Source organism: Carex rostrata, chromosome 2, assembly GCF_964058835.1.
Source record: "Carex rostrata chromosome 2, lpCarRost1.2, whole genome shotgun sequence".
NCBI classification, from domain to species: Eukaryota; Viridiplantae; Streptophyta; class Magnoliopsida; order Poales; family Cyperaceae; genus Carex; species Carex rostrata.
In genome coordinates, this window is record NC_135919.1 from 15054846 (window position 1) to 15082740 (window position 27895).

At 34.2% G+C, this 27895-nt stretch overlaps 4 protein-coding genes across 7 annotated transcripts; 2 read left to right on the forward strand and 2 right to left on the reverse strand.

Moving 5' to 3' along the window:
* The first annotated feature begins 1457 nt into the window (after positions 1-1457).
* Positions 1458-8269, forward strand: TT8 (basic helix-loop-helix (bHLH) DNA-binding superfamily protein). 2 transcript variants are annotated; one of them, XM_078293264.1, is made up of 9 exons: positions 1458-1673; positions 2143-2403; positions 4482-4578; positions 5407-5421; positions 5528-5584; positions 5955-6462; positions 6612-7048; positions 7315-7689; positions 7823-8269. In XM_078293264.1, exons 1-9 carry the CDS (start codon positions 1576-1578, stop codon positions 7898-7900), a joined length of 1926 nt encoding a protein of 641 aa, XP_078149390.1. In that variant the 5' UTR covers positions 1458-1575; the 3' UTR covers positions 7901-8269. The 2 variants fall into 2 exon arrangements, with proteins under 2 accessions (XP_078149390.1, XP_078149400.1); XM_078293274.1 differs by having other exon boundaries at positions 1565-1697.
* LOC144544730 (uncharacterized) lies at positions 8162-20267 on the reverse strand. Of its 2 annotated transcripts, XM_078293296.1 has the most exons (8): positions 20169-20267; positions 10381-10474; positions 10155-10249; positions 9764-9843; positions 9580-9632; positions 9328-9440; positions 8754-8815; positions 8162-8628 (listed from the first exon to the last, which is right to left on the reverse strand). In XM_078293296.1, the coding sequence occupies exons 1-8, from the start codon at positions 20172-20174 to the stop codon at positions 8280-8282; spliced, it is 852 nt and encodes a 283-aa protein (XP_078149422.1). In that variant the 5' UTR covers positions 20175-20267; the 3' UTR covers positions 8162-8279. The 2 variants fall into 2 exon arrangements, with proteins under 2 accessions (XP_078149422.1, XP_078149415.1); XM_078293289.1 differs by lacking the exon at positions 20169-20267 and having other exon boundaries at positions 10381-10531.
* Positions 15274-19945, reverse strand: LOC144544700 (signal peptide peptidase). 2 transcript variants are annotated; one of them, XM_078293259.1, is made up of 12 exons: positions 19801-19945; positions 19643-19692; positions 19209-19324; positions 18805-18956; positions 18385-18470; positions 18094-18221; positions 17614-17664; positions 17268-17354; positions 17105-17174; positions 16208-16344; positions 15809-15886; positions 15274-15598 (listed from the first exon to the last, which is right to left on the reverse strand). In XM_078293259.1, exons 2-12 carry the CDS (start codon positions 19680-19682, stop codon positions 15503-15505), a joined length of 1041 nt encoding a protein of 346 aa, XP_078149385.1. In that variant the 5' UTR covers positions 19683-19692; positions 19801-19945; the 3' UTR covers positions 15274-15502. The 2 variants fall into 2 exon arrangements, with proteins under 2 accessions (XP_078149385.1, XP_078149383.1); XM_078293257.1 differs by having other exon boundaries at positions 19643-19701; positions 19801-19896.
* A 5854-nt stretch (positions 20268-26121) lies between the features above and the next one.
* Positions 26122-27675, forward strand: LOC144550569 (adenylate isopentenyltransferase 7, mitochondrial-like). The gene has a single exon (XM_078298572.1). It carries the CDS (start codon positions 26208-26210, stop codon positions 27204-27206), a length of 999 nt encoding a protein of 332 aa, XP_078154698.1. The 5' UTR covers positions 26122-26207; the 3' UTR covers positions 27207-27675.
* Positions 27676-27895: the final 220 nt, after the last annotated feature.

The window sequence follows — 27895 nt, forward strand, 5'->3', positions numbered from 1 at the left end:
AGATTAGTAAAACCAAGGAGGAGTTCATTTTCCAAACCATACAAAACCTCCCCTCTGCTCTGTAAATACGCCATACCCAAAAAAGACTATTAAATCTTTCCTCCTCCCCTTCTAAAGATTTTGCGGGGGTGGAATCAATTAAATAAATGCACCATTTTACCTTGCTATCACTATTAATTATTAAACAAGATTTTACATAAACATATATGATATATCGGTGTTATTGTTTCTCAATACCTCTCTAAAATATTTTCAAAATTTTATAATTATACAAACAACATAATATTTATCCCATATATTTTGTGAAAATTATAACCAACTTTTCTTTTTTTGCTGCTTTGTAAAGATGTTGGTATGTTTTTGTATTATAAAACAACTAAATACTTCTGAATTATATCAAAATTATTTTAAAATTATGAATTTTAAACCTTGGCGAATTATTTTTGACTCACGAAGTTATTACTATGATTATAGGCACAATTATTGCATTTATACTGAATTTTTATTATTAATTAACTATAAGCTATTTCCTGGAACCAATTTGATTTACAAAGATATTTTGTGTCATAATACTTATTCTGCATATTTACAAAGTAGAAAATAATTTTATTAGGACGATCATTTTTATACACTAAAATGTGGATTACTTTTTTTAGAAAAAATAACACATTTTTACACACCAAAAATCGTATTTTACTTTATCAAAAGTTGAGAAATGTTGAAAGGGAAGTAGGTTCAATGACATCATCCGGGACTTTGAGGATGATTGAGATTGAGTTTTTTTTTTTGTTTCCATTTTATCTTTTGTATTTTTTATTAGCTCTTCAGTGTTGGTTATTATGTGAAGTAAAAATATAGTGTTTGAGACTTTCACTTTCAGTGTTGAATGTTTAATGAAATAGATAGTGTAATATTTCTAAAAATATTTTTCAAATCCTCCTACACTTTGCTCCTTTTATATGTGGATGATATAAAAAAGGCAGCTTTTTTGTGGATCCCTATTTTTTCTTTTTTTCAACTGATTCTTTAGACAAAAGGAACAATTTACTTGACAAAAACATTATAAAACAAGGATTAAATTGTTGTTTAGCATATTTTATAAATAAAAGTAAAGACATCATTTTTTTTGTTTAATTTCACGCATTTAGCATATTTAATTATTGTTAGCATGAATTGATTTTTTTTTTTGAAGCTTATGAATTTATTGGAATATAATATATAACGAATTTTGAACAAATGACTTGACAAAAACAATATGAAATAAAAAAAAACTTGAGGAGAACAAAATGGTCCAAGAATTAAGTTGTACACCGTAATTCGTCCATGGAACAACATACTTTGTTCATTTCCACGTGACAGGGAACGCAGGAATGAACCGGCTGGTAGAGCGACCAGTCAAAAACTGTCTCTTTCTCTCTCCACATAAAGAGACTCTACCTCCCGTTCTTCCCTTTTGTGGGGTGCTGAACGGCAGAGATCTAGGCTCCCTTCTCTCTCTCTCTCTCTCTCTCCAGAAACATCATCATATCACTCTTCTCTTGAACAGAGCAAATTAAGAGAACTTTTAATTCTTCCATGGTAACTCCGATGAAGCTTCAACAGGCACTACAATCCGTGGTGCAAAGCGTGCAGTGGACTTACAGTCTTTTCTGGCAACTCTGCCCACAGCAAGGGTGAACCTAAATTTTCACTCTTCTGTATATATTCTACTATTCTTCCCTTTTCTTATAACTTCTGTTTAATTTCCTCAAAAACCCTTTTTCTGATAATTAACCAAGTCTGAACGGATCAGTTTCCTTTATTGGAATATCATCCATATATTAAACATCTCCCCCTAAATATACATTCAGTTGGAATTCCAATTGCATGTGACTGTCAACGACCAATAATTTATATTTACATCATATACATATTATTTTACCGACAGAAGAAGAGAGCCAGGATAACTCATGCTGACTTACATAATGAACATATAATTAATTACATCATTACATGTATAGATGATATATGGAGAGCCTGAATTCAGTCTCAGCAATTTAAAATACATTAAGAAATATTAAGACAATAAGTATCTGGAGAAACGTGTTCTTGCATGCAATTTCCAATGCCGACATAACTTGACCGTAAAAATTATGAATGTAGGTTGCTGGTTTGGGGAGATGGATATTACAACGGGGCAATAAAGACGAGAAAAACGGTGCAGCCAACAGAGGTGAGCACAGAGGAGGCAGCACTACAGCGGAGCAAGCAGCTGAGAGAGCTGTATGATTCTCTCTCCATAGGCGAGGCGGGTAGCCAACCTGTCCAGCGCCGCCCTTGCGCAGCGCTCTCACCTGAAGATCTCACCGAGTCAGAATGGTTCTACCTCATGTGCATCTCATACTCCTTCCCGCCTGGTGTCGGGTATGAAAACTTAATTTCTCTAAATATACTTGAAACTATTTATGAGTTTATCCACGTGGCTATTGAAGAATTATTTAAATTCTAATGTTGGTTCAGGATATGTATAATGTTAGGGGTGTCAATGGTACCTTTTTAGCCGTTTACCCGACCCGTATCGTATTCGATAAAGCGGGTATGGGTAAGTTTTTTTTTTCGTTAGCTTATTGGGTATGGGTAATAATTTTTTTTCGTTAAATAAATGGGTAAGGGTATGGGTAATGACTATTTCATACCCGTTACCCTATAGAGTAATTATAAAATTCAAATATATATTCAATTCAATTTTCAATCCACTTAAATGTATATTTAATTCAATTTCCAACCCACTTAAATGTATATTCGTGTTTTTGAATTTTTATTCTTTATAAAAAATAATTTAGTTGGAATTGATTGCACATTTATTTTATTTTTTATTAGAAATGCAATTATATATGTGTTAAAATGAATGAGTTTTTGATGTTTAATTTGTAAAATATAATAAAACTAATTATCCATTATTCACCCGCTACCGTTTCGTTACCCGATAATATTAACGGGTAAGGGTAGGGTAGGGTAAGATTAATTTTTAATGGGTATGGGTAGGGTATGGGTAAGGTCAATTTTAATGGGTATGGGTATGAAAATGTCTCCACCCGACCCGTACCGTACCCATTGACACCCCTAATAATGTTCATTAAATGAGGGCTTATTAATTAAAGTCAGAATTTTATAAATCGGAATTCTGAAAAAACAAATCAATTAAATTCTAACACAAGTCTAGATTTTAGTTTTTCGTGCAATCGAGTCGTTCTAACGATGTGGAGTAGTGTTTTTATATTCAAAGTTTGCATCATATCTATTTGCACATGCAGTCGTTGATATGAAGGTGTTCATTTCAAAAGAAATAAAGTGATGCATTAAATTCCTCACCATATATAATTTCAGTAGAATATAACACTAACTGAAAAGAGAAATATCATTATTTTCTTTTCTTTTTTTAATTATTTGGAAATTAGCCAGAAAAATGAATGAGGGAAGAAACACATGTCCTAATATCAAATGTTTAAATAGCGTTTACCGTGTCATAATAGAACGGTTAAAAAAATAGCGCCATGCACATATAGTGTGCTATAACGTCAATAGCGCCATAACTTTTATGGTTAAAAAATATTATAGCATCGCTATTTACAAACCTGCCTAATATCAATACATCAGGTATAATATTTTTTTAGTTAATTTTTTATGTACCTTTATTTATCTCTTTGTTATTCATTATATCTATTATGCTTTCTAGTTTTTTCTTCTCTTTCTTATATTCTTACAAAATTAATTATCCATAGTTATTCAGTCATATCAATTATTATTTTCAATAACTCTCTCATTCAATAATAAATGGAGGCTATGATGGAGAAGAGTGGATTTTTCTTAATTTAGAATTGAAATATAATAAGAAGACACCAAATCATTCAAAATTACATGAAGGTATTTATGTATAATAATGATCCAAATAATTGCTTTTCAATTCAATAATTTATATTTTATTTTTATGACATTATCTATTGTATTACAATAGAAACAAAAAAAGTCAGTTCAAGCATATCTTGTATTAAAAAGAAAATTTCTTATCATCTATTATATCCCATTGAAATGAAAGAAGAACTTGTATCTGAAGAACCCTAAACTTCTTGACATTCTGATAATATACAATTTAAGACCCAATTACAGTAATATGTTTAGTAACTACAAAGGCGGCCACGAGTTCGCTTCAAGAAATCACAGTTGTGCATATAATTGGAAAAGATAATGGGCTAGGCCCATAAAAATATTCATCTCTTTAAATGGCCCAAGTTCAGGCTGGGCTAGATTAATTCAAAATAAGCGTCTGACAAATAACACAGTAAAATTTTGGCTTAGAGAGCCTTCCTTGTAACACTAGGGGAATGGTTTTGCAAATTGTAATTGTTCACAGGCGCACAGAGCTTTAGATTCTATACAAGAACAAAGAAGAATTTACGTTTTGGAACTGTAAAAGTACCTGATGGTGCTTAATTCATATCTAGGCTACCAGGAAAGGCATATACAAAGAGAAAACATGTATGGCTTGCTGGAGCAAATGAGGCTGACAGCAAAGTGTTTTCACGCGCCATCCTTGCAAAGGTAATGGGACATATTACTGCCTCAATTCTGCTGTTTGCACAGTATAAAATTGTTACTCATGATGTTTGGTTCAAAGTTATGGAGAAACATGAAGTTAAAAGAAAATTATTGACGAAAAGTATATGAAACTAAAATGGATAATGTCAAACTTTATTAGAGATTTTTTTTTTCTAATTAGAGTATCGCTTAATAGTTAAATACTGGTTCTTTCTTTTTTTGAGGGTAAGGTAGCAACGTGCCATCTTACGGTTTTTCATTGATAAAAGAGTATTTAAATGATTTCCTTTCGTCTTTCATTTTCTTAGCATACATTAATTAAGAGAGTGAGTCTATGGTAATATGCATATCACGGGTTGTTACCGTGCTACGGCTCTATATTTAAGTTTTTAAATCCTAACGGTCGATCCGAACCGTTCATCTTGTTCTCCATATTAATATGTATTTGGAGACCAAATTTTACATTTTTTGAAATTTTTTTACTATTTTTTTAGATATTTAGAAAATCACTTGATCTGAAAATTCTGGACCATCCAAAAAAAGTGATTTTCAATAAATCTAAAAAAATAGTAAAAAAATTTCAAAAAATGTAAAATTTGGTCTCCAAACACATATTAATATGCAAAACAAGATGAACGGTTCGGATCGACCGTTAGGATTTGAAAACTCGAATATAGAGCCGTAGCACGGTGCCAAATCGTGATATGCATATTACCATAGACTCACTCTTAATTAAGATTTATTGATTCAACCATTTTCTAATCTTCTCCTTGCTCTTTCCATTTCCATACATTTTCTCTGTCATACAATGTGAACGGCCTTCAATTTCAGAGTGCTTGCATCCAGGTAGGCATTATTTTCCTTAGAATTTATATAAAATAAATTTTGTAGGAAATGTTGTACAATTCTTTCATACCAACTGCCTCTAAAGTTATCTTCTATATCTGTACAGACAGTAGTATGTATTCCCCTCATGGATGGCGTGCTTGAACTGGGAACAACAGATAAGGCAAGTAAATAATTATTACATTACAAAACTCGGGTAATATTGACAATCAAAGAGTGGTCCATCAGTAATCTAATACAAAATTTCTATCAATTGGCTGTAACATGATCTTTAGGCTCACTTGGAGTTGAAAAAACATGAAAAAGATAAAAAAACAAAATTGATTCTACCGACATCTTGGGAGTCTTGTACAGAAATGGCCCTTTCTTTTTGCATTGTTTTTGTTGAAGGTTTTTTAATAATTTAAGTGCCTTTGCTTCAGCAGTTATAACGCAAAAGACGTGTTACCTCAATTGCCAAGTCAAATCAGATGGACACTGCAAATGATGTTAAATGTTATAACAATACCCTAATGAAAGAACAAATTGAACAGGTTGAAGAAGATATAAGTTTAGTACAACACACAAAGAGCTTTTTTCCAGAGCTTCAGGAAATGCATACAATGCCAGCTCTCTCAGAACAATCAACCTCAAACCCCATTTCCTATACTGATTCACAACCCCAATTCAATCCCCAGAATTTTCAACACCAAATAAAAGACGACCAAGAAAATGAAGAGGAAGAAGATGATGAAGAAGATGATGATGATGAAGAAGCCCATGATGACTCAGAAGAAGATAATGTACCACGAAATATAAACCAAATGGACCCAGCGGTTAATTTTACAAACGCTGAGCCGAGTGAGCTAATGCAACTGGAGATGTCAGAAGGGATACGTTTGGGATCTCCCGATGATTGCTCCAATAACTTTGAGGCAGAATTGCAAATGCTGGGCATGTGTCATGATACTAATGATCAGGTTATACCGAGACCGGATGACGCATACCAGGGCTGGCACTTTTTGCATGAAGATTTGAGTGCTGGGTTTCCCCAATCTTCAGGTAGCTCTTTAAAAAAAGATAGTTTTTTCAACAAAAAAAAAGGATAGGAAAGGAACAAGCCAAATAATGTTTGTTTTCTCTTTTAGTTCCAGTGTATGTTTTTATGAGATTTCCCATCAGTTAATTGCAAGCTATTTTTTATCTGGCAGCTGAAATCCAAGATTTGTCACCAGAAAATGTGCACTATTCTGAAACTGTTTCAATCATCCTGCAACAAAACCATACACTCCACTCAAATTCAAATCTAAATCCCAATTTCCCAACTTCCCCCAATTCAGTGTTCTCCAGATGGAGCTCAACAAGAGACATCCTGCCACCTTTAATTCCAGAAGGAAATAAAAAAAATTCACAATGCTTGATAAAGAAAGTTTTGATCGACATCCCAAACCTTCATTGCAATAGTAAGGATGGGAATTTGGAGAAAGGTAAGGATGGTGAAGTGGGAGGAGGTGGGGGAAGGCTAAAGAAGAGCTCGTCAGTGCAAGAGGAACTGAGTGCAAATCATGTGTTGGCTGAGAGGAGAAGAAGAGAGAAGCTCAATGAAAGGTTCATTATTCTTCGCTCGTTGGTACCTTTTGTTACTAAGGTGCATACCTCCATTGTCTATTATTTTTTTCTGTCATTTTTCAACTTGTTTGGGGTGAACATTTTACATTAAACTTAGGTGACATTGTGTTAAATTAAAGATTGGTACAGCTTATGCGAGGAGTTACAGGAAAATGTATGATCCATTTAAGCGAAGATTAATTGGATGTACTCAATGAAATTAATTGCACAATTGAAGCTTAAAAGATTTTTGGCTTCATCTACTAAACATTGTAGAAATGCTAATACAGGATTATAACTTTGTAGATGGACAAGGCTTCAATCCTAGGGGACACAATTGAGTACGTGAAGCAATTGCGTAAGCGAATACAAGAACTCGAGTCACGAAACAAGCAAGTAGAAGCCAGCCAGAGGCTAAAGAAACTGCCACTATCAGAGAAGAGAAAATTAAGAGCCATAGAAGGTGGGGGCAGCAATGCCACAGGAAAGCCTGCACGGGGTGAAACCACAGACATTCAAGTATCTATCATAGAGCAGGACGCATTGTTGGAGTTGCAATGCCCATACAAAGAAGGGTTGTTAATTTCTTTCATGCAAACTCTTCATGATTTAAGGTTGGAGGTCATTTCAGTAAATACGTCCATGGAAGGTGGTACATTTGTTGCAGAATTCCGTGCTAAGGTAAATATCAAACACTAAAAACTTGGATGAACCCTACCGTACTAAGCGTGCAAAATGGCCGAGCCACCAGTTCCTGCTGGTATTCTACCACGAATTCTAGATGGAACATGACTAATTTCGTATTTCTTGTCAGGTGAAAGAAGTGAATGGGAAAAGATCAAGCATTACGGAAGTAAAGAACGCACTTAATCGGATACTTGCACTACAATGATCTTAAGGTTTGCCATAAACATTATGATTGGCATGTATATATTTTTGTTTTCCTTTTAGCTCTGTAACCACTGACCTAAAACCCTCGGGTGTAATCAAGTTTTTATTCGAACTTGAACTAAATAGTACTAGACTTTCATGTAGAAAACATAAAGAATTATGATGTGCTGTCATGGCCGCACCAGTTTTCAATGTCAGTCAGATCTGAAGATGAATCCTTTTTGTTCTTATTCAGCAGCTTATGCTAAAGAGAATTGCTATTCATATGAAATTACTATGCTTTCAAACTTATTAACTCAGTAGCACAATATTCAATATGCGACTTGAACTACATTCTTCATTGTTCCATACTTGAACAGTTACACCAAGACAATCCTTATTCAATCAACCAAATGAGAATTACTATCATCACTCTGAAAAGGCAAATCCTTCTCTTGACCAGCAGGATCAGATGCATCCAAATCACTGTCTCTCAGTTCATGACACACGGGCAGTTTAGACGTCTCCAAATGACTATTTCTCACTTGAAGACATGCGGGCCAGCCTATCCTTTTCATGCAAGCTTTATCATAAGCATTGACATTTGATCCTGAGGCAATGAAAAGTTCAACCTCATTCACAAACTGATCAGTGTATTCCAGAAGGAAAGGCCTAGCTGCATTAGCTAAAAAGCCTCTGAACTCTTTGCGCTTTTCTTCTGGGTTACCAATTAGACCCCCTCTCTCTTGCCTACATTAAAATATTGCATGCATTCCAATGAATACAACACAGAAATTACACAATGAGAAAATGGAATCCACGTAAATAAACAGAAACCAGAGGGTGAATTTTTAAGAAAGGCACTTGGAGAAAACCTTTTCATGAAGGATTCTATGATTCCATGAATGTGGCAGAGGATAAGGTCAACATCCTCCTCCTGCAGAACACGTAAACCACAAAATTACAAATTTTGGTTTCTCTGACAATCGGTGCTATAATAATTAGAGTAGAACTAGGGTGTTCTTAAACTCACCAAAGTGTTTGGTGAGCTTAACTCCAAAATCCATCAAATCAGATTCAAATGACGAATCCGAACCGTTGAAATCCGTCTACCTTACGAGCGATGCGTCTACATGTGAAAATTTTAAACATTCGAATTAATTTAATATAAAGTCAAGCGATCAAAAAACATTCAAAAAATAAATGCACTAAAATTAATTTATTAACCTTCTAATTTTGACTGCTTGACTTTATACTAAATTAATTCGCTCACATGTAGACGCATCACTCGTAAGGTAGGTGGGTTCCAACGGTTCGGATTTGTCATTTGAAACTGATTTGATGGATTTTGGAATTAAACTCACCAAACACTTTGGTGAGCTTAAGAACACCCTAGTTCTACTCTAATAATTACATGTAGAATATACCTAATTGATTGGAATCACATACCTGCAGAATAGCTTGAATTTCACGTCGTAGCCAATTTTGCACCCACATATTTTTCTGAAGGAACTTGCGTTTTTCCCAATACTGTATAACATCAGCTCCATTATTTCCTGTATCTGTCCGTAGAAAGTAAAATGAGTCCCCAAAAATCACACATTACTACTTAAAACCCAAACAAATGCATCATGCACACATACTGGTCCTGAGCATTAGAGTGCCAAGTTGTATAATGACTTAAACCTCCTACAAACATACCTTCACTACTGTTATAGACATGCAATCTTAGCATATGAGCATCTGACAGAGCCCTGAAGAATATGTCATGATGTTAATATCTGACCAGACAAAAGAAAGCTAAGATAGTATGTATATAAACGTTTGAATTAACATTAACTAAATATACACATAAGCAAATAAGCCATAAGGTATGAGACAAAACCTCTTTATATTATTCTCGCTTACATAATGTCTCTGAAATGATTTACCATAAACACCGTGTATTATTGACAAGTTTTGGGCCTGCAGTAGTATGATAAAATAGTGTGTCACTAAAATTAATATGAATAGTTTGGTAGCAGTACGTAGCAGTACAATTTTGTTCAGAGATGATTTTTTCTTTGTTATACCAGTACAATAAGGCAACTAATTACCACACAGCATACATAGGTTTTAGCATCAAATTACATACCAGTCAAGGCTGATATAATATGGCTGCCTAGTATTTACCATCATGGCCATCCATAGAATCACCAATTAAAATCTAAGATGGCAGGATATATATTCCAAACAGACCCTAATAATGTATTGATGATCAGAAATAGACAAGGGACCTTGCAAAGCGGACAGACAAAAGAAGACAATGGCTTGGAGCGCTTGATTGCAACAAAACTTAGCCATTCTCCAATACACTTATAGCAGAAAGAATCTATCAAGAGAAAGGAACAAAACAAATTCAAAACCAAAGCCTGGTTGGGTACTATTGAATCTTGATGAGTCGTAAAAAGGAATATTAAAACCAATTAAACAGACGATGAGAGAGATATAGAGAGAGAGTACGGAAACAGAGGTCCAAGTAGGCTTCGTCTCTGATAGGTCCGAGACAAATCGGGCATGGCGGTATCTCGGAGTCGGAAGAACGAGAGCTGGAGGCCTCCATTTCCATATCAAACACAGAATCTTTCTTAAGTTCACTTCTGTTTCCTCCCTTCTCTCTTCATTTTTTTGACGAATTCACATCCTCTCCAATACCTGATAAGGGAATCTTTTACAATTACTAGATCTCAACCGTTCATTTTAACTTGGCACGAATCGCAAAGCAAAAAATACTGCCCCCCATTGCGATCCGAATCCTAAACCGGTTGAGATTTAATCTCAAACCGTAAAGTGAGGGTGATCCTCTGCAATACCGTAGAGGATACGGATTCCATTTTGACACGGTCTGGGCTAGTCTAGTGCAGGTAACAAAATTTCCTTACAGGCCAATCCAGTCCATCTCAGCCCAGTAATCCCACTCGAGCTCAGTTCAGTCCAGTCCAAGTTTGATGTAGGTAAATAGACTTAATGAATTAGTCATAATTTATGCATGATCTTTATGCGAATATATGCATAATTTCAATTTAGGATCGAATAGTGATGTAATTTGGAAAAAATTTCGGTATTAAAATTGATTAAATAAAATTTGAGCTCTCAAGACAAATAGAGAATCAAGTGGGGACGTCTGATATAGAATTGGTAACCTTCTGGATGTTGGATTACAAGACTGGAAATTTATATGTATTAGTATAATTGTATTACTTTTTGCGGAATAACAAGCATAAACTATAATTTTTTTTTTTCATCTGTCAATCTTCTTAAATAAATAAAAAAATAATAATAAATATTCAAATCTGCGCGCCTCATGCATGGTACATATGCAACAATATGATTTATGAGCCTTAAATCAATGAAATTATGGGGGTGTAAATGAATATGATATGCGAGAATTTAAAAAATATATAAATCCGGATATAAATAAATAATATCTGATCCGTCTACAATTCTAACTTTTGCACTCCCCTCTATTTTGATTATTCAATATATATGATTAAAAAATTTAACATTTTAGAGATGACTAAGCAATCCCAAGCTATACATCGATCAACCCCTACCCGACAATTACAACTGAACCAGAAATTAAGTCCCAAATTTAGTGTGTTAGTCAAGATAAAAATTGTGAGAATTTTTAAAAGATATAACAATAACGAGTTATTTGGATCTTGAAACTGTCAAAACGATCAATATTAAATGTGCATTAGAGAAAAAAAAAAAAAAAACTTGTAATCTTTTCCGAAGAGATATTTTTGTAAAGATTTTAACAATACAGTTTTGACTCTATGCAGCGCTGTATGAAGTCAAAACTGCTCTGGTAAAATATTTACCCAATATCTGTCGTTGGTTCACTTGGTTGCATCAATCTAATGACGAAAAGTGAGATTGAACAGAAAAAAAAAAAAAGAGCCCCACTTGTTGTTTCATCTCTCAGCTCTGATCAATCAGACGATGTTATCATGGATCTGTGCATGATCATGATTGTTTAGCCAATCGGAAAAAGCAGGAGACTCGTTTCCTGTGGTTTACATTCCAGTACTGTAGCGATCTACTCACTTGTTTAATCCACACTTCTCAATTATCTGAAGGGACATTTTTACAAGTAATTCTGGTATTCACAAAATCGATATACATCTAACTTATTATATTGCATGTAATATTATATGAGCACGCACTTGTATTTATTTTTATTTACATAAGATGCGTATCAAAATTGACCCAAGTAAACAATTGTTTGAATTAAATTTGACATACTATATCTAAAATGACAGATGACACATTTACAATAAAAAAAATGTTTAAATAATTTGTACGACGGTTGTCAAAATTATCACTTGGATAGTCTTGACACGTTTGAAGCCGACATTTTTGTTAACAACCAACTTTAAATATATTTTATCACAAATAATCAAGTATTTGAAATTTTTTTAAAAATACTCAAAACCACAATATAATTCTGCAGTTTGGGATTTTCTTTTTTTTTGCACTATAAAAACCCCGTTTCTCTCTTCTTTCTTTCAAACTCATCAGAATTCAAAGAGAGAAAGAGAAGCCGATTTTGTAGGCAAAAAACTGATACAAAAGAAAGTAAAGAATTGACATCCAATAACTTGAGAATATTTCTTTCTGCCTTTAAAATCTAAAGTTATATGTTATGTGAAAATTGATATCCAATAATTTGAGAATATTTTTTTGTGCCTCTAAAAACCGTAAATATGTCATATGTGCCATGATAGAGAAAGTACAAACAATTGCCCCTCTAAAACATGTCAAGTATGCACATTTCAAATAATAATCAAGTTACGGTTGACAGTTGACACCTCAATTAGACATAGAGCAACAGTGACAGCAGGTGTGTGTCTGTTGACAAAAGTGGGTTATATACCCACCAATTTCATTAACAAAATAAACATAGCAAGTGACTGGTACCGCTACATTGATGATTACATAAGAGCAACAAGCAAAGCACACATATTTCAAAAAAGATCTAATCCATTAACTCAGGGGCGGAATTAGAAAATTGAGATAGATAGAGAGGTGCTTAGCGCCCCTTTGCTTGTACATCTGTCCGCCTTAATGCAAACAGAAGATGCTCTCTTAAAAAAAAAAAAAAAAAAAATTTAAAGTCAGAGGCTTTTAGCCCTGAAAATTTCATTGGATAAAAGAAGGGTCTGTGCATCCTAGTTATCTAAATAATTACAATTAATTAATTAATTCTCAATATAAGTGCACCTCCTCGTTACATTAGCCCTAGGTAGAGGTAATTAGGTAATTGCTCCTGCTGCCCAGTGCCCCCTATTTAGTTCTCTTAAAAGGTTTTCGGATACATTTGATATTTTTATTTAGATAATTTGCGGAGGTGCACATGGAAATACCCACGAAATTAAATTACCGGAGCAGCTTGTAACCAATTCATCCCAAATTTGGTCGGTATAAGCGCCCCTGTATAACCAAGAAAGCACTTCTAATTATTTTCAGGATAGAGATTTGAAAATTGGAAACTTATGGTTAATTTGCTAGTTATACTATATGCATATAGATATGATGAGGTTAATAATTATTTATTTGACAACACAATATCTTATTTTTGTTTTGTTTTTGACAACAATATCCTCCTTCCTACTTTAATACATAGTACGATGAGATGATTTAGCCAGCTCGACATAGTTTCTAATAGTAAAATGATGTGTTCCAATTGTAATTATTGAATTATATAATAGGATGATTATTTGAATATAATCTTTTATCTTGACATAGTTTTTTGTCAAATTATTTTTTTACTGATTTTTATTATTTTTTTAGTATATAACACGTTCCTGTTCGATTCAATACGACCGATTACGATTCATGATATTTATGTATATTGTGGTCTCAGAATAGGCCCATATGTCATTACATCCAAAAGAAAAACGTACAGTACCTCTGAACTGGTTTGAACTATTCCTATACATGATTTTTCATTTCCTCTCTAGTTCTTTGTCTACGTGAAATTTATCTCTGGACATTGGAAGGTGTACCCCGTGTATATCCCAGCCGTGAAGTCTCCCTTTCTTCGCCAGATAATTTGACAATCCCTTGTGGTTTGAACTATTCCTATACATGATTTTTCAATTCCTCTCTAGTTCTTTGCCTGCTTGAAATTTATCTCTGGACATTGGAAGGTGTACCGTATTCCCAGCCTTGAAGTCTCCCTTTCTTCGCCAGATAATTTCCCAATCAATTCTGGGTTGAACTATTCCTATACATGATTTTTCAATTCCTCTCTAGTTCTTTGCCTACTTGAAATTTATCTCTGGACATTGGAAGGTGTACATAAAGACAAATAACAGAACCATTTCTTTCAACGTTTTCCAAATTGCCAGGATATCTGAGGGGGCTCGCCAATCCACCTCTGTTGGCGGGTGCATGCGCACATGCAAGAGTTTACCAAGGTAAAATTATCGACATGGAAGAAGCAACTGGATATACCTAGATTCCTTACCAGATTGACCGATTCCTTCAAAGCCATAGCTTCAACCTATAGAGAGCAACATCCTCGCACCTTGACAGATTTGTACATCACCAATTGTTCCTTGTTATAGGTGTTTGGGTTTACTTCCATACACCCAATCGTTTCTGCACCGTCAGATGGCCCAAAGAGAATTTGCATATACCAACCAGTGATCATCATCCACCTGAGAGCCAACAGTTTGCAATACCTGTTTGAAACTTCCGGTTAGGGAATCTGTTCTTGAACCAAGGGGGGCCACAAAATGAATTGTTCTTGAGAAATGGCAATGATGTGTCAAATGACTGACATCTTCATATTCATGCCCACACATAGCACATACTGGATGTTGAGAACCTGCTGTTAAGTGTTGTTCTGAGGGGGTACAGCATTGTGCGTCAGTCTCCATGGTCAGGTTACCGATGATTTCTATAGTAACTTAGTCACAAGTCTTTCCTTAGAAGTATCGGATGTCTTTTATTTATAATGGTAACATTATATAGATAAGAGTAATATACTAAAAATATTGTAGCCAGCTAAAAACAGCAACACAAAATAGTAATTTATTTTGCACTTCTAAGACATTCTTACATTTTTTTTAGATTGAAAGAAAGACACTACCAAATAGTATCTCAAATCCTTTATATAAATGATTTTTCTCCCTAAAAGAAAATGAGTACAACCAACTCTGATAGCATAAATTACCGGGCATCATTAATGACAAACAGATTATTAGGTATTCCTTATTTTACTTGTGTTTTGTGGACTAAAAATTCACCTTTTCAAAAATTAAAAAAGAATACAATAACTAGAATCTCGCAAAGAAAAAGTCTTAATTCTAAAAGAGGAAGGGGGGCTATGGAAATAAGAAGTTAGGAGATCATATAGCAATATAAAATTATCAAAACAATAAGAGAAGGCTAAAGAACTAGATTGACTTTTTATGTTATCTCTCTTTCTATCCTGTAAAATTTTTGGTGAGAGCTGCTCATACATCAGGAGAGGGACCAAAAAGTCAAAAAATACGGTGTCAGGGCATTATATCAATCACATTTTCGATTAAAAACCTACTAATTGCAAAAAGTCCTTTGTAGAAACCCTCTGTCAATCATGTTTCTTGCTTGGATCGGAGTTGGTCTCTTGCTCATCAGAAGTGCTTTCTTTTTCAGATGAAGTTTTTGATTCGTCAAACTCCAAAAGCTGTGGTTTTATCAGAAGAGAATCATTTTATTAACTCTTGTTCCTAAAATGAGTGGTTCTTTATAATCATTGGTAAGCCCAGTTATGGACCAAATTACCAAGAGACGCTAGTTAGTGTTCAACTGCCTGCCTGCCTATACGGTTTTACCCAAATTTATGAATTTTAAAAAGTAACAAAAAAAGAAAGAAAAAGAAGCAAGAGAGACAAACCGCTTTAACTTCACGATTCCATAAGCAGTGAGTTGCCACAAAGCCAAGAACACCTGGCACGATGTATAGCAGTGCCGGCTGACACAAAACAAAGCAAAGCAAAGCAAAAAAAATTAAAAACTAAAATTATATGTTAATGTGAAAATTGATATCCAATAACTTAAAGACTAATTTTGTATGCCTCTAACAAAACGTGAATATGTCCATGATAGAGAAAGTACCAACAATTGCACCCCTCTTAAAAATATAACCACGTTACCTTTGACACCTCATTAGGTGTAGAGAAGTGACAGACAATATATGTTCAGGGTTATCATTTTTTTTTAAAGGCACATAAGATATTATTATTTAGCTATTTTGCAGACATGCACATGGAAATTAACTGCGAGATTAAATTACCTGAGCAGCTTGAAACCAATTCATCACAACAATGGTCAGTACAAGACCCACAGTATAGCCCAAGAAAGCACTTCTGAAGTAGCGGTTTTCTTTTCCTCTTGATACATCAAAACGCAATGCTAATGCCACAAAAATACCTGCAAAATAAACAGAAAATTATCACTTCTACATGCCACAAAAGAAATCTGAAAAATATTCTTGCAAACCCAAGAATGGGACCCAAAAAAAATTTATGAAAGAATGAAGTATAAGAAGACCATTCTAGTTAAGTTATAACATGATAATAAAATTAACAACAAAATTATGACACATTTCTCTCTTATCTAAGTCCTCCTTTACAGATTAATACATGCATGTATAAGCTATGTGATATCTTCACATCCAACTTATTTTACAGTCCTGACAACCAAAGTCGGAATTGAAAGCTCGATCAAAATTGAAACAAAAAGTTGTAGTGATGTATTCTGAATAATTTAACTAACATTTGTATTGGATATAAAACACTTTGAAAATCATTTGGTTATCTGAAGAAACTAATGAAAATGCAATGTTCAATATCGAGATCATTACTTTTTTGACCAAGCAGTAATCAAATTTCATCAAACTTGCTCATCAACATTTCTAAATAATAAAGAACAAGAATTTTTTATAACATAGTGTGGAAATTTGATTCAAATAAATGGAGTGCAGATACATTCTATCTTATATGTAGAATACCAATAAATAGTTAACCTATTTTAGTAATAAAATTCATGAACTAATAGTGATGCTAGACTGTTTACTGTTCACTAATTTTCTCTTTTGTTAAATTTCTTCCACAAAAAGCAAAGACAATTAAAGACTGTTATTTATCATGTTTAAGACCTTGCTTATTTCAAGAAAGATACATAAATATACCCGGAATAACTATGTCACCAAGACCAAGCATAGAAAAGGGGCGTGTAGCATCTGAGGTTGGAAAGAGAAGCTGTGAAAAAGAAATGCATAAATAAAAATCAGCAATAAAGATAAACAACAGAAAAATGATTTTAGGAAAAAGGCTTAATGGGACAAAACGTACCTTGATTGGAGCATCGAAAGATTTAGCAACACTAACCATAACTGGGGTAAAAAAGACCCAGAATATGTCATAGAAGAACAGTCCAGCCTATCAAATGAAATCAAAGACATGGAGGCATTAAAACTAAATCAGAAGTGAAAGGAGGCTCTTATTTGTAAAATAAGTAGAGCTCCATAAAATTAGCACATGTGTTAATAAGATACCAAGAGAGAGATAAATGAAGATAATACTTGTGAAACATTTAAAGATGGATATTCTGGCAAAAATATCAACAATTGATATCACTTAACTTACTAGCAAAAAGCAAATATATAAATACATTTGAGAAATAGAAACAAAGAATTACCAGGAGAATTGCACCAGTCTTAAATGAACCCAAGGATAGCATCTCAATTCCCTGAAAAAAAAAAAGTAAGATGCACAATTAGGTAATTAAAACAGAAACTAGCCAATATCAGTACAACAATAACTAAGATTACCATATGCCTTGACAGCAAGCACTACATTCTGTTAATTAACCTCACTAGTGCAATTTAGACACACCACCAAAGCAGGAAAACAATCACTTAACAGTACCTTATTAATCAGTGGCGGATCCATATGTTGCATATGGGGGTAAATTGACCCCCATTCTTTTTCAAAATTTCTGTACTTATGCATGAATTTTTGTATAGTTTATAGTAAAATGCGATGGATACTGTAATATTGACCCCCCATACACAGCATGAAATTTTATATGATTGACCCCCATAGCTTGATAGTTTGGCTCTGCCCCTGATATTAATATCCGGGAATGATCTGATGAACTTAAGAAGGAATGTGGTACCTGAATGCAGAAGGCAATCCCCAATATATTGTTGGCAAGCCAATGCTTTTTCAATGCATACCATACACAGAAGAATGTACCAGGTATCGCTGTCACTAACTGAGACTTGGTGAATTCCACCGAAAGCGCTACATTACAATAAACTATGATAAGCGACTTGATTTACATCATCTGGCAGTTTTGTACGTTAAGTCACTATAACCTACCTGCTTACAAGCATATTAAACACAGCTTTTGTAGAATGTGTTTCAAAAATAAATTGTACACGTAGTACACACAAAAGAAACTTACAACGAAATATAGGGGCCTGCAAAGTGATTTGGTTCTCATTCCAGTCTTTGGGGAAGAAGCGCTTTAGGGAAGGCAACATTGTCGCGCTTATATGATAAATAGAAACAGAATTAATTCATAGTATAGACTGATTCATCACAAATGCTAAAATCAAAGGTTTCTTCTCACATCACCCAGCATTTTCAATTTGATTTAGTTATTGCAAGTAGCACATGACAAATAGAAGTATAATGATAGTAATACATCATTCAAATTGACAATTTTGCAGGTAACTCTGCTATACAAATGTCAATTTTTTGTTCAAATGAATAACGGACTAGTGCTATTCGCAAGTATGAGTAAAGTTGGGTGCTTCGTGAATATAAGTACAAAATATTGGAAAATATTTGCCTTAAAAAAAGCAAAGAGAAAAGTGCTTACGAGAGAGCAACAATGCCGAGAACAAAGAAGTAGCATGTAAGAACTGCATTAACCAGATCTTTTGAGACGAACTTAAATAGGAGAAATAAAGAGAGAAGCATCGCACTTCCCACCAAAGGAAACCTCATTGCATGCTCATTTGACATAGTCTCCTGGTTGAGCATTATTTTTTAACCATTTAGTATTACAACATAAAGTTAACATAGCTTGTAATTTTGGCTTGCAATCTCTCAATTTAAGCTGTTGAAACGACACTCATGTATGCTTCTTCCCTTGATCACTAAAACTAAGTATATCATCTTTTGATCCGAAACATACTATTTCTGCCACTTGTTCCCAACAGATTAGTTCTCCAAAGATTCGACAAGAAGAACTTAAACAAGTATTGAATGTAAATAACTCACTGCAGGTGGAGTGTCCTTGACAGAACGATAGCATCCAACATAAACAGTCAAGCATGCTGTCAATATTACATTCAAATTTGGATTCACCGGCATAAACATGGGAAGAACCATTAAACCTAAAAAGTAACAAAAGATACAATATAACAATTTTGAACAATTTAAATTCACCTTAAAATGCACTTAAAGATAAATCAAAGTATAAAAGCACACAGTAGTACTCAGTTGACCAATTCTGTATTTTCTTTTTTATCTTTTCTTCATAGTGTAAGCATGGACACAAGTTCAAAAGAGACCTAAATTAAGTACAATTTAACGGATACAAACGCAATTATGAACTGAAAAGAGAGGAAGTGGTCGTAGAAGACCCAAGACTAATATTTTGATAAGCAATTTACCAGAAATTAAATCAAATAACAGTGATATGATATGCGTACCGAAAAGAGATAAGGTGGCAACTCTTTCAGATGTCTTCATCTCTCCAAAGCTTTATAACCTCTACAAAATTCACGGGTTAGTATAGAATGTAAGTGGCCTCTCAAGATCAAACTGAACCCATCTACTACGGATCGACACGAGCAAGAGAGGATCTAACCTTTGGATAGAGAAGATCTGTCGCCAGAAATCGAGAGAGAGATGCGTTAGGGTTTGTATTTCGTTAGAGAGAGAGAGAAAGGAATGGGAGAGGAAGACGGGGATGAATCTGTAAACCCGACAGGACTCGGAGGAGAAATGAATGTTCACTCGATTCTCTGTTTCTTTTTCTATGTTTTATATATGTAGCGAGTGAAACTAAGAGCTTTGGTTTAATAAGAATCGTCGCTTTCGAATCGGACGGTATCAGATTCAAATTAGCCTCACCGATTGAGATGGTCGTACGATCAAGACCAGATTCAAAGCACGGAGATCTCCAGTTTTCCTATAAAACGGAGATCTCGGAGTCCGAAGAACCGAGCTGGAGACCTCCATTTCCAAATCGAAAACACAGAAGCTTTCGTTAGTTCTCTTCCGTTTCCTCCCTTATCTCTCCATTTAGACACGGTCTGGGCCAGTCTACTGCAGGCAACAAAAATTCCTTACAGGCCAATTCAGTCCAGTCCAGCCCAGTAAGCCCACTCGAGCTCAGTTCAGTCCACTCTGTCTGTCTTCTTAAATAAATAAAAAATGTATAAATATTCAAACCTGTGGGCGCCTCATGCATGGTGCATCTGCAACAATATGATTTATGAGCTTTAAATCAATGAAATTATGGGGGTATAAATTAATGTGATATGTGAGAATTAAAAACAAATATAAATACGGATATAAATAAATAATATCTGATCCGTCCACAATTCTAACTCTTGCACTCCCCCTCTAATTTGATTATTCAATATATATAATTAAAAGATTTTAGATTTTAGAGATGACTAAGCACTCTCAAGCTATACATAGATCAACCCCTATCCGACAATTACAACTGAACCAGAAATCAAGTCCCAAATTTAGTGTGTTAGTCAAGATAAAAATTGTGAGAATTTTTAAAAGATATAACAATAACGAGTTATTTGGATCTTGAAACTGTCAAAGCGATCAATATTAAATGTGCATTAGAGAAAAAAAAAAAACTTTTAATCTTTTCCGAAGAGTATTTTTATAAAGATTTTAACAATACAGTTTTCACTTTATGCAGCGCTATATGAAGTCAAAACTGCTCTGTTAAAATATTTACCCAATATCGTCGTTGGTTCACTTGTTGCATCAATCTAACGACGACAAGCGAGATTGAACAAAAAAAACAAAAAAAAAAAGCCCCACTTGCTGTTTCATCTCTCAGCTCTGATCAATCAGACGATGTTATCATGGATCTGTGCATGATCACGATTGTTTAGCGATCTACTCACCTGTTTAATCCACACTTCTCTATTATCTGTAGGGACATTTTTACAAGTTATTGTCTTTGAAGTAATTATGGTATTCACAAAACCTATATACATCTAACTTATTATGTTGCATGTAATATTATTTGAGCGCGCACTTGTATATATTTTTATTTACATAAGATGCGTATCAAAATTGGTCCGACTAAATAATTGTTTGAATTAAATTTGACATACTATATCTAAAATGACAGATGACACATTTACAATAAAAAAAAATGTTTAAATAATTTGTACGACGGTTGTCAAAATTGACACGTTTGAAGATATAAATTGAAATAATAACGACAAAATGATTAAATGCTAGAATTTAAACATTGAATGTAAAATCAACTTTACAACCTTTTTAACATTTTTTTAATGTTACAACTTTTTTAACTTTACATTTTTATTTTATTTTACAAGCTTGTTATAATTGCTTATTTGTCTAATTTGAGTAATTTGCAATAAATTATTCTTAATTAATAGAACTAGTTTTAATTAGTCAGGATAATTGAGATACTTGTAGAAGTCAATTTATTAAGTGGATATATGCTGAGAGTCACCTTTATACTTAATTTATCCACTAGTTACAAATTAACCTTGTTCTTCATAGTTGTTTGGTTTCTGAGATTGAGATCATATCCGGTGTAAACGTCATGGACAGATCCAACATTTGCCCTTTTATTATTTTATTTTGGGAGATAAGGGAACTATGCTATATATATTAGTTAAAAAGCCATGTAATAATTGTGTTTTTGGAAGCATCTAATTGTCCACAACTTTAACTTACGCAAATACTGTAAAATTACTTCTACATGCTGTATAATTATACAACATATCACATAAAATATATCAGTTAATCACAAAACATCTAGCAAATATTTGAAGTGGTCCCATGATAGTTAAAAACAAATTGCAACTTGCACTACAGTACAAAAAAAATGTACTTTCAAATTGTACTTTCGGATATTGCAGTTATAGGAAGTTATTGGCAGTTAATGTTAGTTATTAGCAGTTATTTTGACAAAAAACGTGATAAAAAAGGCAAAATTAAATTTTCCGATTAATTTTTTTTATTCTTTTTTTTTCGACTTAATGAACACACAAATAAATCATCAAAATATTGAATACTTTAAAATTGACCACTTTACCTATAAAAATAAAATGTACAAACTATAAAATTACAGACATGCAAAATTCACAAATGAAAACGATAAAATATAATGTTAAAAAATATCAATTTTCAATACTGTAAAAATATCAAGTTAAACTGTAAAAACAACACGTAAAAACTATAAATTTTTAACAATGTAAAATTAGCAGATGAAAATGATTAAATAAAATTTAAAAAGTATCAATTTTCAATACTGTAAAATTGTCAACTTAAACTATAAAAACAAAACATAAAAACTATAAAATTTCAATAATGTAAAATAAGTAGATGAAAACGATAAAACAAAATGTAAAAAATACAAAATTTTAATACTATAAAAACTGTCAACTTAAACTATAAAAATAAAACATACAACTTACAAAAACCAATACTGTAAAATTGCTATATCTAAACTATAAATCAATTGCATTTATACAACATCCAGAACATTCAAAATAAAAAGTCAAAAAATAAAAACAACAATAGCTCAATACTGTAAAATGACACATCTTAACTACAAATATAACAATTCCAAACTGTAATACATAATTGCTCAACAAAACACATCAGTTCAACATATCCATAATATTCACCACACAATACCAAACATAAGTATATCATTCAACATCCAAAATAACATCAAACAAACTATAGAAAAATAAAATTTCTACAATAACAATCTCCTATGAACATTGTTGGAACGAGTAAGAAGCCTCATCACAAGAACCACACGTTCTTTCGAGATATCATCCTGCATACAAATAAAATAAACAATATAACAAATTGAATTTATTCCATGTAGGTACTGTAAAACTGTGAACTATATTCTATAAAACACTCTATATATCATCTAAAACAGTGAACTATATCATGTAAAATTGTGAACTATATATTGTAAACATGTAAACATCAATAATAATAGATACTATAAAATAGTGTACATATCATGTAAAAATGTGAAATATATATTGTAAAAATACTCTACATATTTCACCAGATCTGAAGTGGTATATGTTAATTGACTACTTTAGAGACGATAAAATCCTGTCTATCTCATGGGCTGTTTCCCCGACCCTTGGCGGGGGGTCTGGTAAGATTGGAATACAACTCTAATCTTAGACCAAGGGTCCATTATATCATTGAAGTGATATATTCTAAGATGAAAGAAGGATCCCCATGGGTATGGAACACAGTTCTCGCCGAAATAATAGGCGAGTATGAGGAAATGGACAAAAGGATCCTCTACGCCAGGCTAGAGCCAGGACAAGTCGTCCCCTGCAAAATGTTCGATCACTTAGTCGATATATTTATACGGGATGGCGATATCGTCTTGCTCGAGGTCAACGAAACAAATAGGTCGTTTTATTATATCGTTGAAATTATTGATCCTTATGATTCCTGAGGAATTCCTTGAACTAAGAGTTTCAAATTTCGAAATATTCATTTCGAAAACCAAATTGAGCAATATGCTAAACTCATTCAACAATGACATAAAGAAAACGAACTAGCATTTCAAATCAGACCATCAAATAATGCTACTTGCTGAAATCCGGTTACTACTTGCTGCCTATAGAGTGGGAACATGAACAATGGGATCACTCTCAGATTGATGCCTGGATCAAATCGAACCAATTTGAATCAATCAATCTGATCAAATAACACGAGTAGAGAAAGTTGCATATAAATTTTACATTAATAGAATGAAAGATTTCAGAGGATACTATACTACTTGAAGAATGAGACAAAATTGAAAAAGAGATCGATCTAATTAAACACGAGTAGAAAAATTTGAATCAATCTACGCGGATCCAATATAATTAAACAAATGAATGTGGTAGATCTTAAGAAATTTTGTCGCTTTCAACCTCAGAATTAAACAAATGAATGCTTGATTTCTTGCGGACCTCATCCTGCTCTTCACGTGCCTTCTCGGGTTGTTAGATTTATTGAAGCCAGATCTAGTCTGTTAAGTTCATCGGTGTAGATGCGAGCTCCGTCAAGTTCGTCGGTGCAGATGTGCCTTCTCCGGTCTGTCAAGTTCACCGGTGCAGATGCGAGGTCCATCAAGTTTGCCGGTGCAGATGCGAGGTCCAAGTGGCCGAAATGGAGACGGCGAGCAAGGAGAAAAGAAAGAGAGAGAGAGAGAGAGAGAGGAGGAAACTGTTGTTAGCGCGAGTCTGATCAGAGTGTCAGTGGTGCGGGTCTGATCTGAGAGCGAAAGATAGAAGAAGGGGAAGCTAATTTTGGGAAAAAACATTTCTATTGTGATTTTATATTTTGTCGAATTGAATAAGAGATAGATTTTCGTTAAAAGACAGTTAGACAGAGTGGATAAAACTTGTGAACAAAATATAGACAAAGATACGTGGACTAGAACATTTTCTCTTTTATTTAATATCCACATAATATATATAATATATATATAGAAATAACCAAATTAATAAAATAATATAAGTTGGCCGACTTTGAAATTATTTTAGAAAAAATTATGGTAGATGACAACACCTTAAGATACGCCGTTAAATTATTTGATTAATTGAAGTCATTTTGCTGGTTTTTGACACCATATCGCAGACTGGAGGGGATTTCTGTCTAGACACCAATCGGGCAATCGCAGGGCAGTAGGTAGGGCACCACGCATCCAATTTGCAAAACCGGGCAAATCAGAAACTTCAAAATTCAAAGGACCAATTATTAACCATAGCCTCATCGACTCATCGTACCAATTTGCATCACACCATGCATCTCAATTCCGAGTTTCCGACACTGATCTCAGGAAACAAAAGCGCACATGCTGGATCTAGCCTGGCTTGGTTGAGGCTTTGTTGAAAACCCTTTTGAAAAAACCCCGTTAACTATTCCTTTATCAAACGTTAATTAAACGCTCCTATTAACGAGGCTATGGCCCACCAAGCCGCCACATTCTTTATAATTTATAAATTCGTATTCTCTGCATTATCTCAAAAAAGAATCTTTGAGTTAATATCGTCCAATATGCCTTAAGACCCGTACATAGGGGTGTCAATGGGTACGGTATGGGTCGGGTGGAAACATTTTCATATCCATACCCATTAAAATTGATCTTATCCATAGCCTACTCATACTCATTAAAAATTGATCTTATCCTACCTTACCCTTACCTGTTAATATTATCGGGTAACGAAACGGTAGCGGGTAAATAACGGATAATACTAGTATAATAATTAGTTTTATTATATTTTACAAATTAAACATCAAAAACTCATTCATTTTAACACATATATAATTGCATTTCTAATAAAAAATAATATAAATGTGCAATCAATTTCAACTAAATTATTTTTTATAAATAATAAAAATTCAAAAACACGAATATACATTTAAATGAGTTAGAAATTGAATTAAATATACATTTAAGTGGGTTGAAAATTGAATTGAATAAATATTTGAATTTTATAATTACCCTATAGGGTAATGGGTACGAAATAGTCATTATCCATACATTACCCATACCCATACCCATACCCATACCCAATAAGCTAACGGAAAAAAAAAACATTACCCATACCTGCCTTATTGAATACGATACGGGTCGGGTAAACGGCTAAAAAGGTACCATTGACACCCCTACCCGTACATATTAAATCCACACTAATATTAAGAAGTACCTGAATTATAAGCTATAGCTGGATTGACTCTGTTTAAAATCAAAGAGATGCATTAACTCAAAAGATGCTCTTTTTGAGTTAATGCAGACGATACGGACTGTAATTTAATTATATCCTAATATGTTATATTTGTGAATATTTTACTCATTAGAAATCCCAACTTTAACCTCCAGAGCAGTATATATACATCCAACTCTCCTATACACTTTAGTCAAGAGAAGAGGAAGAGACTAGATTCCATATATATATATATATACACACATATATATTACAACACAAGGCCACTTATAGCCTTTTTGACATGATCCTAGCACATCTAAAGTCACCTCATCAACTTCACTCGCTGACAAGAGTACCTTTGCTCGAGCACCGCCGGAGAACCCCTCCTCTGGAGCACCTCATAAGGGTCCCACCACCACTTCTTAAACAGAAAGTGGTTGTGGTGATGGGTGCAACCGGCACTGGCAAGTCCAGGCTGGCAGTTGACCTAGCTCTCCATTTCAATGGCGAAGTCATTAACTCTGACAAGATGCAGATACATGCTGGGCTAAACATCGTCACAAACAAGGTCACCACTGAAGAGTGCAAGGGGGTGCCACACCACCTCCTTAGTGTTGCTGCACCGGACGATGATTTCTCTGCGCATGACTTTCGCCGGGAGGCATACCTGGCTGCTAGCATGATCACGCGTCACAACAGCTTGCCAATTGTGGCAGGCGGCTCCAACTCATATCTCGAGGAGCTGGTTGATGGAGGCGGGCGAGCATTCAGGAAACATTTCGAGTGCTGCTTTCTCTGGGTGGACGTGCGCCTAGCCGTACTACAATGTTTTGTATCGGAGCGTGTTGACCGGATGGTTGAGAGAGGTCTAGTAGAGGAGGTCAGAGATATGTTTAATCCCTGGGTGGACTACAAAAAGGGCATTAGACGTGCAATCGGATTACCGGAAATGGACCAATATCTGCGATCCGAAGGGTTGTTGAGCGATAGGCAGCGCTCTAAACTCTTGGAGGATGCAATCAAAGAGATCAAAGCAAACACGTGTAGTTTGGCCTCCCGACAGCTGGCCAAGATCCATCGGCTGTGCATGCTGCCTGGGTGGAATGTTCACCGGATTGACGCCACCGAGATTTTCCAGGAAAAGGGGAAAGCTTTCGACATGTCATGGTACAGCCTTGTGGAGAGGCCCAGCATTGGTATAGTTAGAGAGTTCTTGCACAAAGGTGGAGAACATGAGAAGAAAAATTATAGGACCAGAAAGAGTTTACTCAATGAAACAGTAGTACCAGCAGGCAGCTAGCTGCAACAGAGGCAGGCGTAAACAGGTTTCTGATGGAACACGAGTTTCAGTGGCGACCACTGTGTAGTTAGTGCTATGTGGGGTCCATTAGCGTGTGGTCCTAGAGGAATCTGGGGACCACAAAACTCTTGTACTGCGTCATACAAAATTTGCCCCGCAGCGTGTGATAAGAAAGACTATAAGAAGAAGAATAAAATAACAGAAAAAGAAAAGAAAAAATATGAAAAGGTTCCATATATATGATATGTACCTGTACAAAAGAAATCAAGGTTATGGGAGAGAGTAGTATATCGGCTTTATAGTTTCCTTGACCAGAAAATTTACACGGGCTTCGATGGCCTCGCACCTGGAAATTTAATACTCATTTGGTTTTTTTTTTTTCTTAAGCGATATTATTATATTTCGAGTGCATATACCTGTTGATTTATTATGTAAGATAATTCAATGCGTGTTTTCTCCCGAGGACCAGCTTTTTTTTTTCTATATGCATCTCCATTAATTCTCCGAGGCTAGCTTGCTTATATATATATGTATTAGCTTCAAGGTTGCATGTTTGTATATATATAGGAGCACTCTGAGATTGTACGGTAATAAATTATACAAGTGGTAGTTTCATTTCTGTCTGTTATAATTAATTATACACTTGGTACTTGATGATTATCATAAAAAAGTAACCATCTATGGTGATT

What these genes read in the sequence shown, in the direction of transcription:
- TT8 (XM_078293264.1), top strand. Translation starts at nt 1,576, where the DNA reads ATGGTAACTCCGATGAAGCTTCAACAGGCACTACAATCCGTGGTGCAA. An exon ending in TGGGTTTCCCCAATCTTCAG is followed by an intron (nt 6,463 to 6,611) that starts GTAGCTCTTTAA and finishes TTTATCTGGCAG; the next exon opens with CTGAAATCCAAGATTTGTCA. An exon ending in TGGTACCTTTTGTTACTAAG is followed by an intron (nt 7,049 to 7,314) that starts GTGCATACCTCC and finishes ATAACTTTGTAG; the next exon opens with ATGGACAAGGCTTCAATCCT.
- LOC144544730 (XM_078293289.1), bottom strand. Translation starts at nt 10,486, where the DNA reads ATGGAAATGGAGGCCTCCAGCTCTCGTTCTTCCGACTCCGAGATACCG. An exon ending in TTGTCTGTCCGCTTTGCAAG is followed by an intron (nt 9,844 to 10,154) that starts GTCCCTTGTCTA and finishes ATACTACTGCAG; the next exon opens with GCCCAAAACTTGTCAATAAT. An exon ending in ATAGAATCCTTCATGAAAAG is followed by an intron (nt 8,629 to 8,753) that starts GTTTTCTCCAAG and finishes ATTTTAATGTAG; the next exon opens with GCAAGAGAGAGGGGGTCTAA.
- LOC144544700 (XM_078293259.1), bottom strand. Translation starts at nt 19,682, where the DNA reads ATGAAGACATCTGAAAGAGTTGCCACCTTATCTCTTTTCG. An exon ending in GCAGGCCCCTATATTTCGTT is followed by an intron (nt 18,222 to 18,384) that starts GTAAGTTTCTTT and finishes ATTGTAATGTAG; the next exon opens with CGCTTTCGGTGGAATTCACC. An exon ending in TGGTGACATAGTTATTCCGG is followed by an intron (nt 16,345 to 17,104) that starts GTATATTTATGT and finishes TTTATTTTGCAG; the next exon opens with GTATTTTTGTGGCATTAGCA.
- LOC144550569 (XM_078298572.1), top strand. Translation starts at nt 26,208, where the DNA reads ATGATCCTAGCACATCTAAAGTCACCTCATCAACTTCACTCGCTGACA.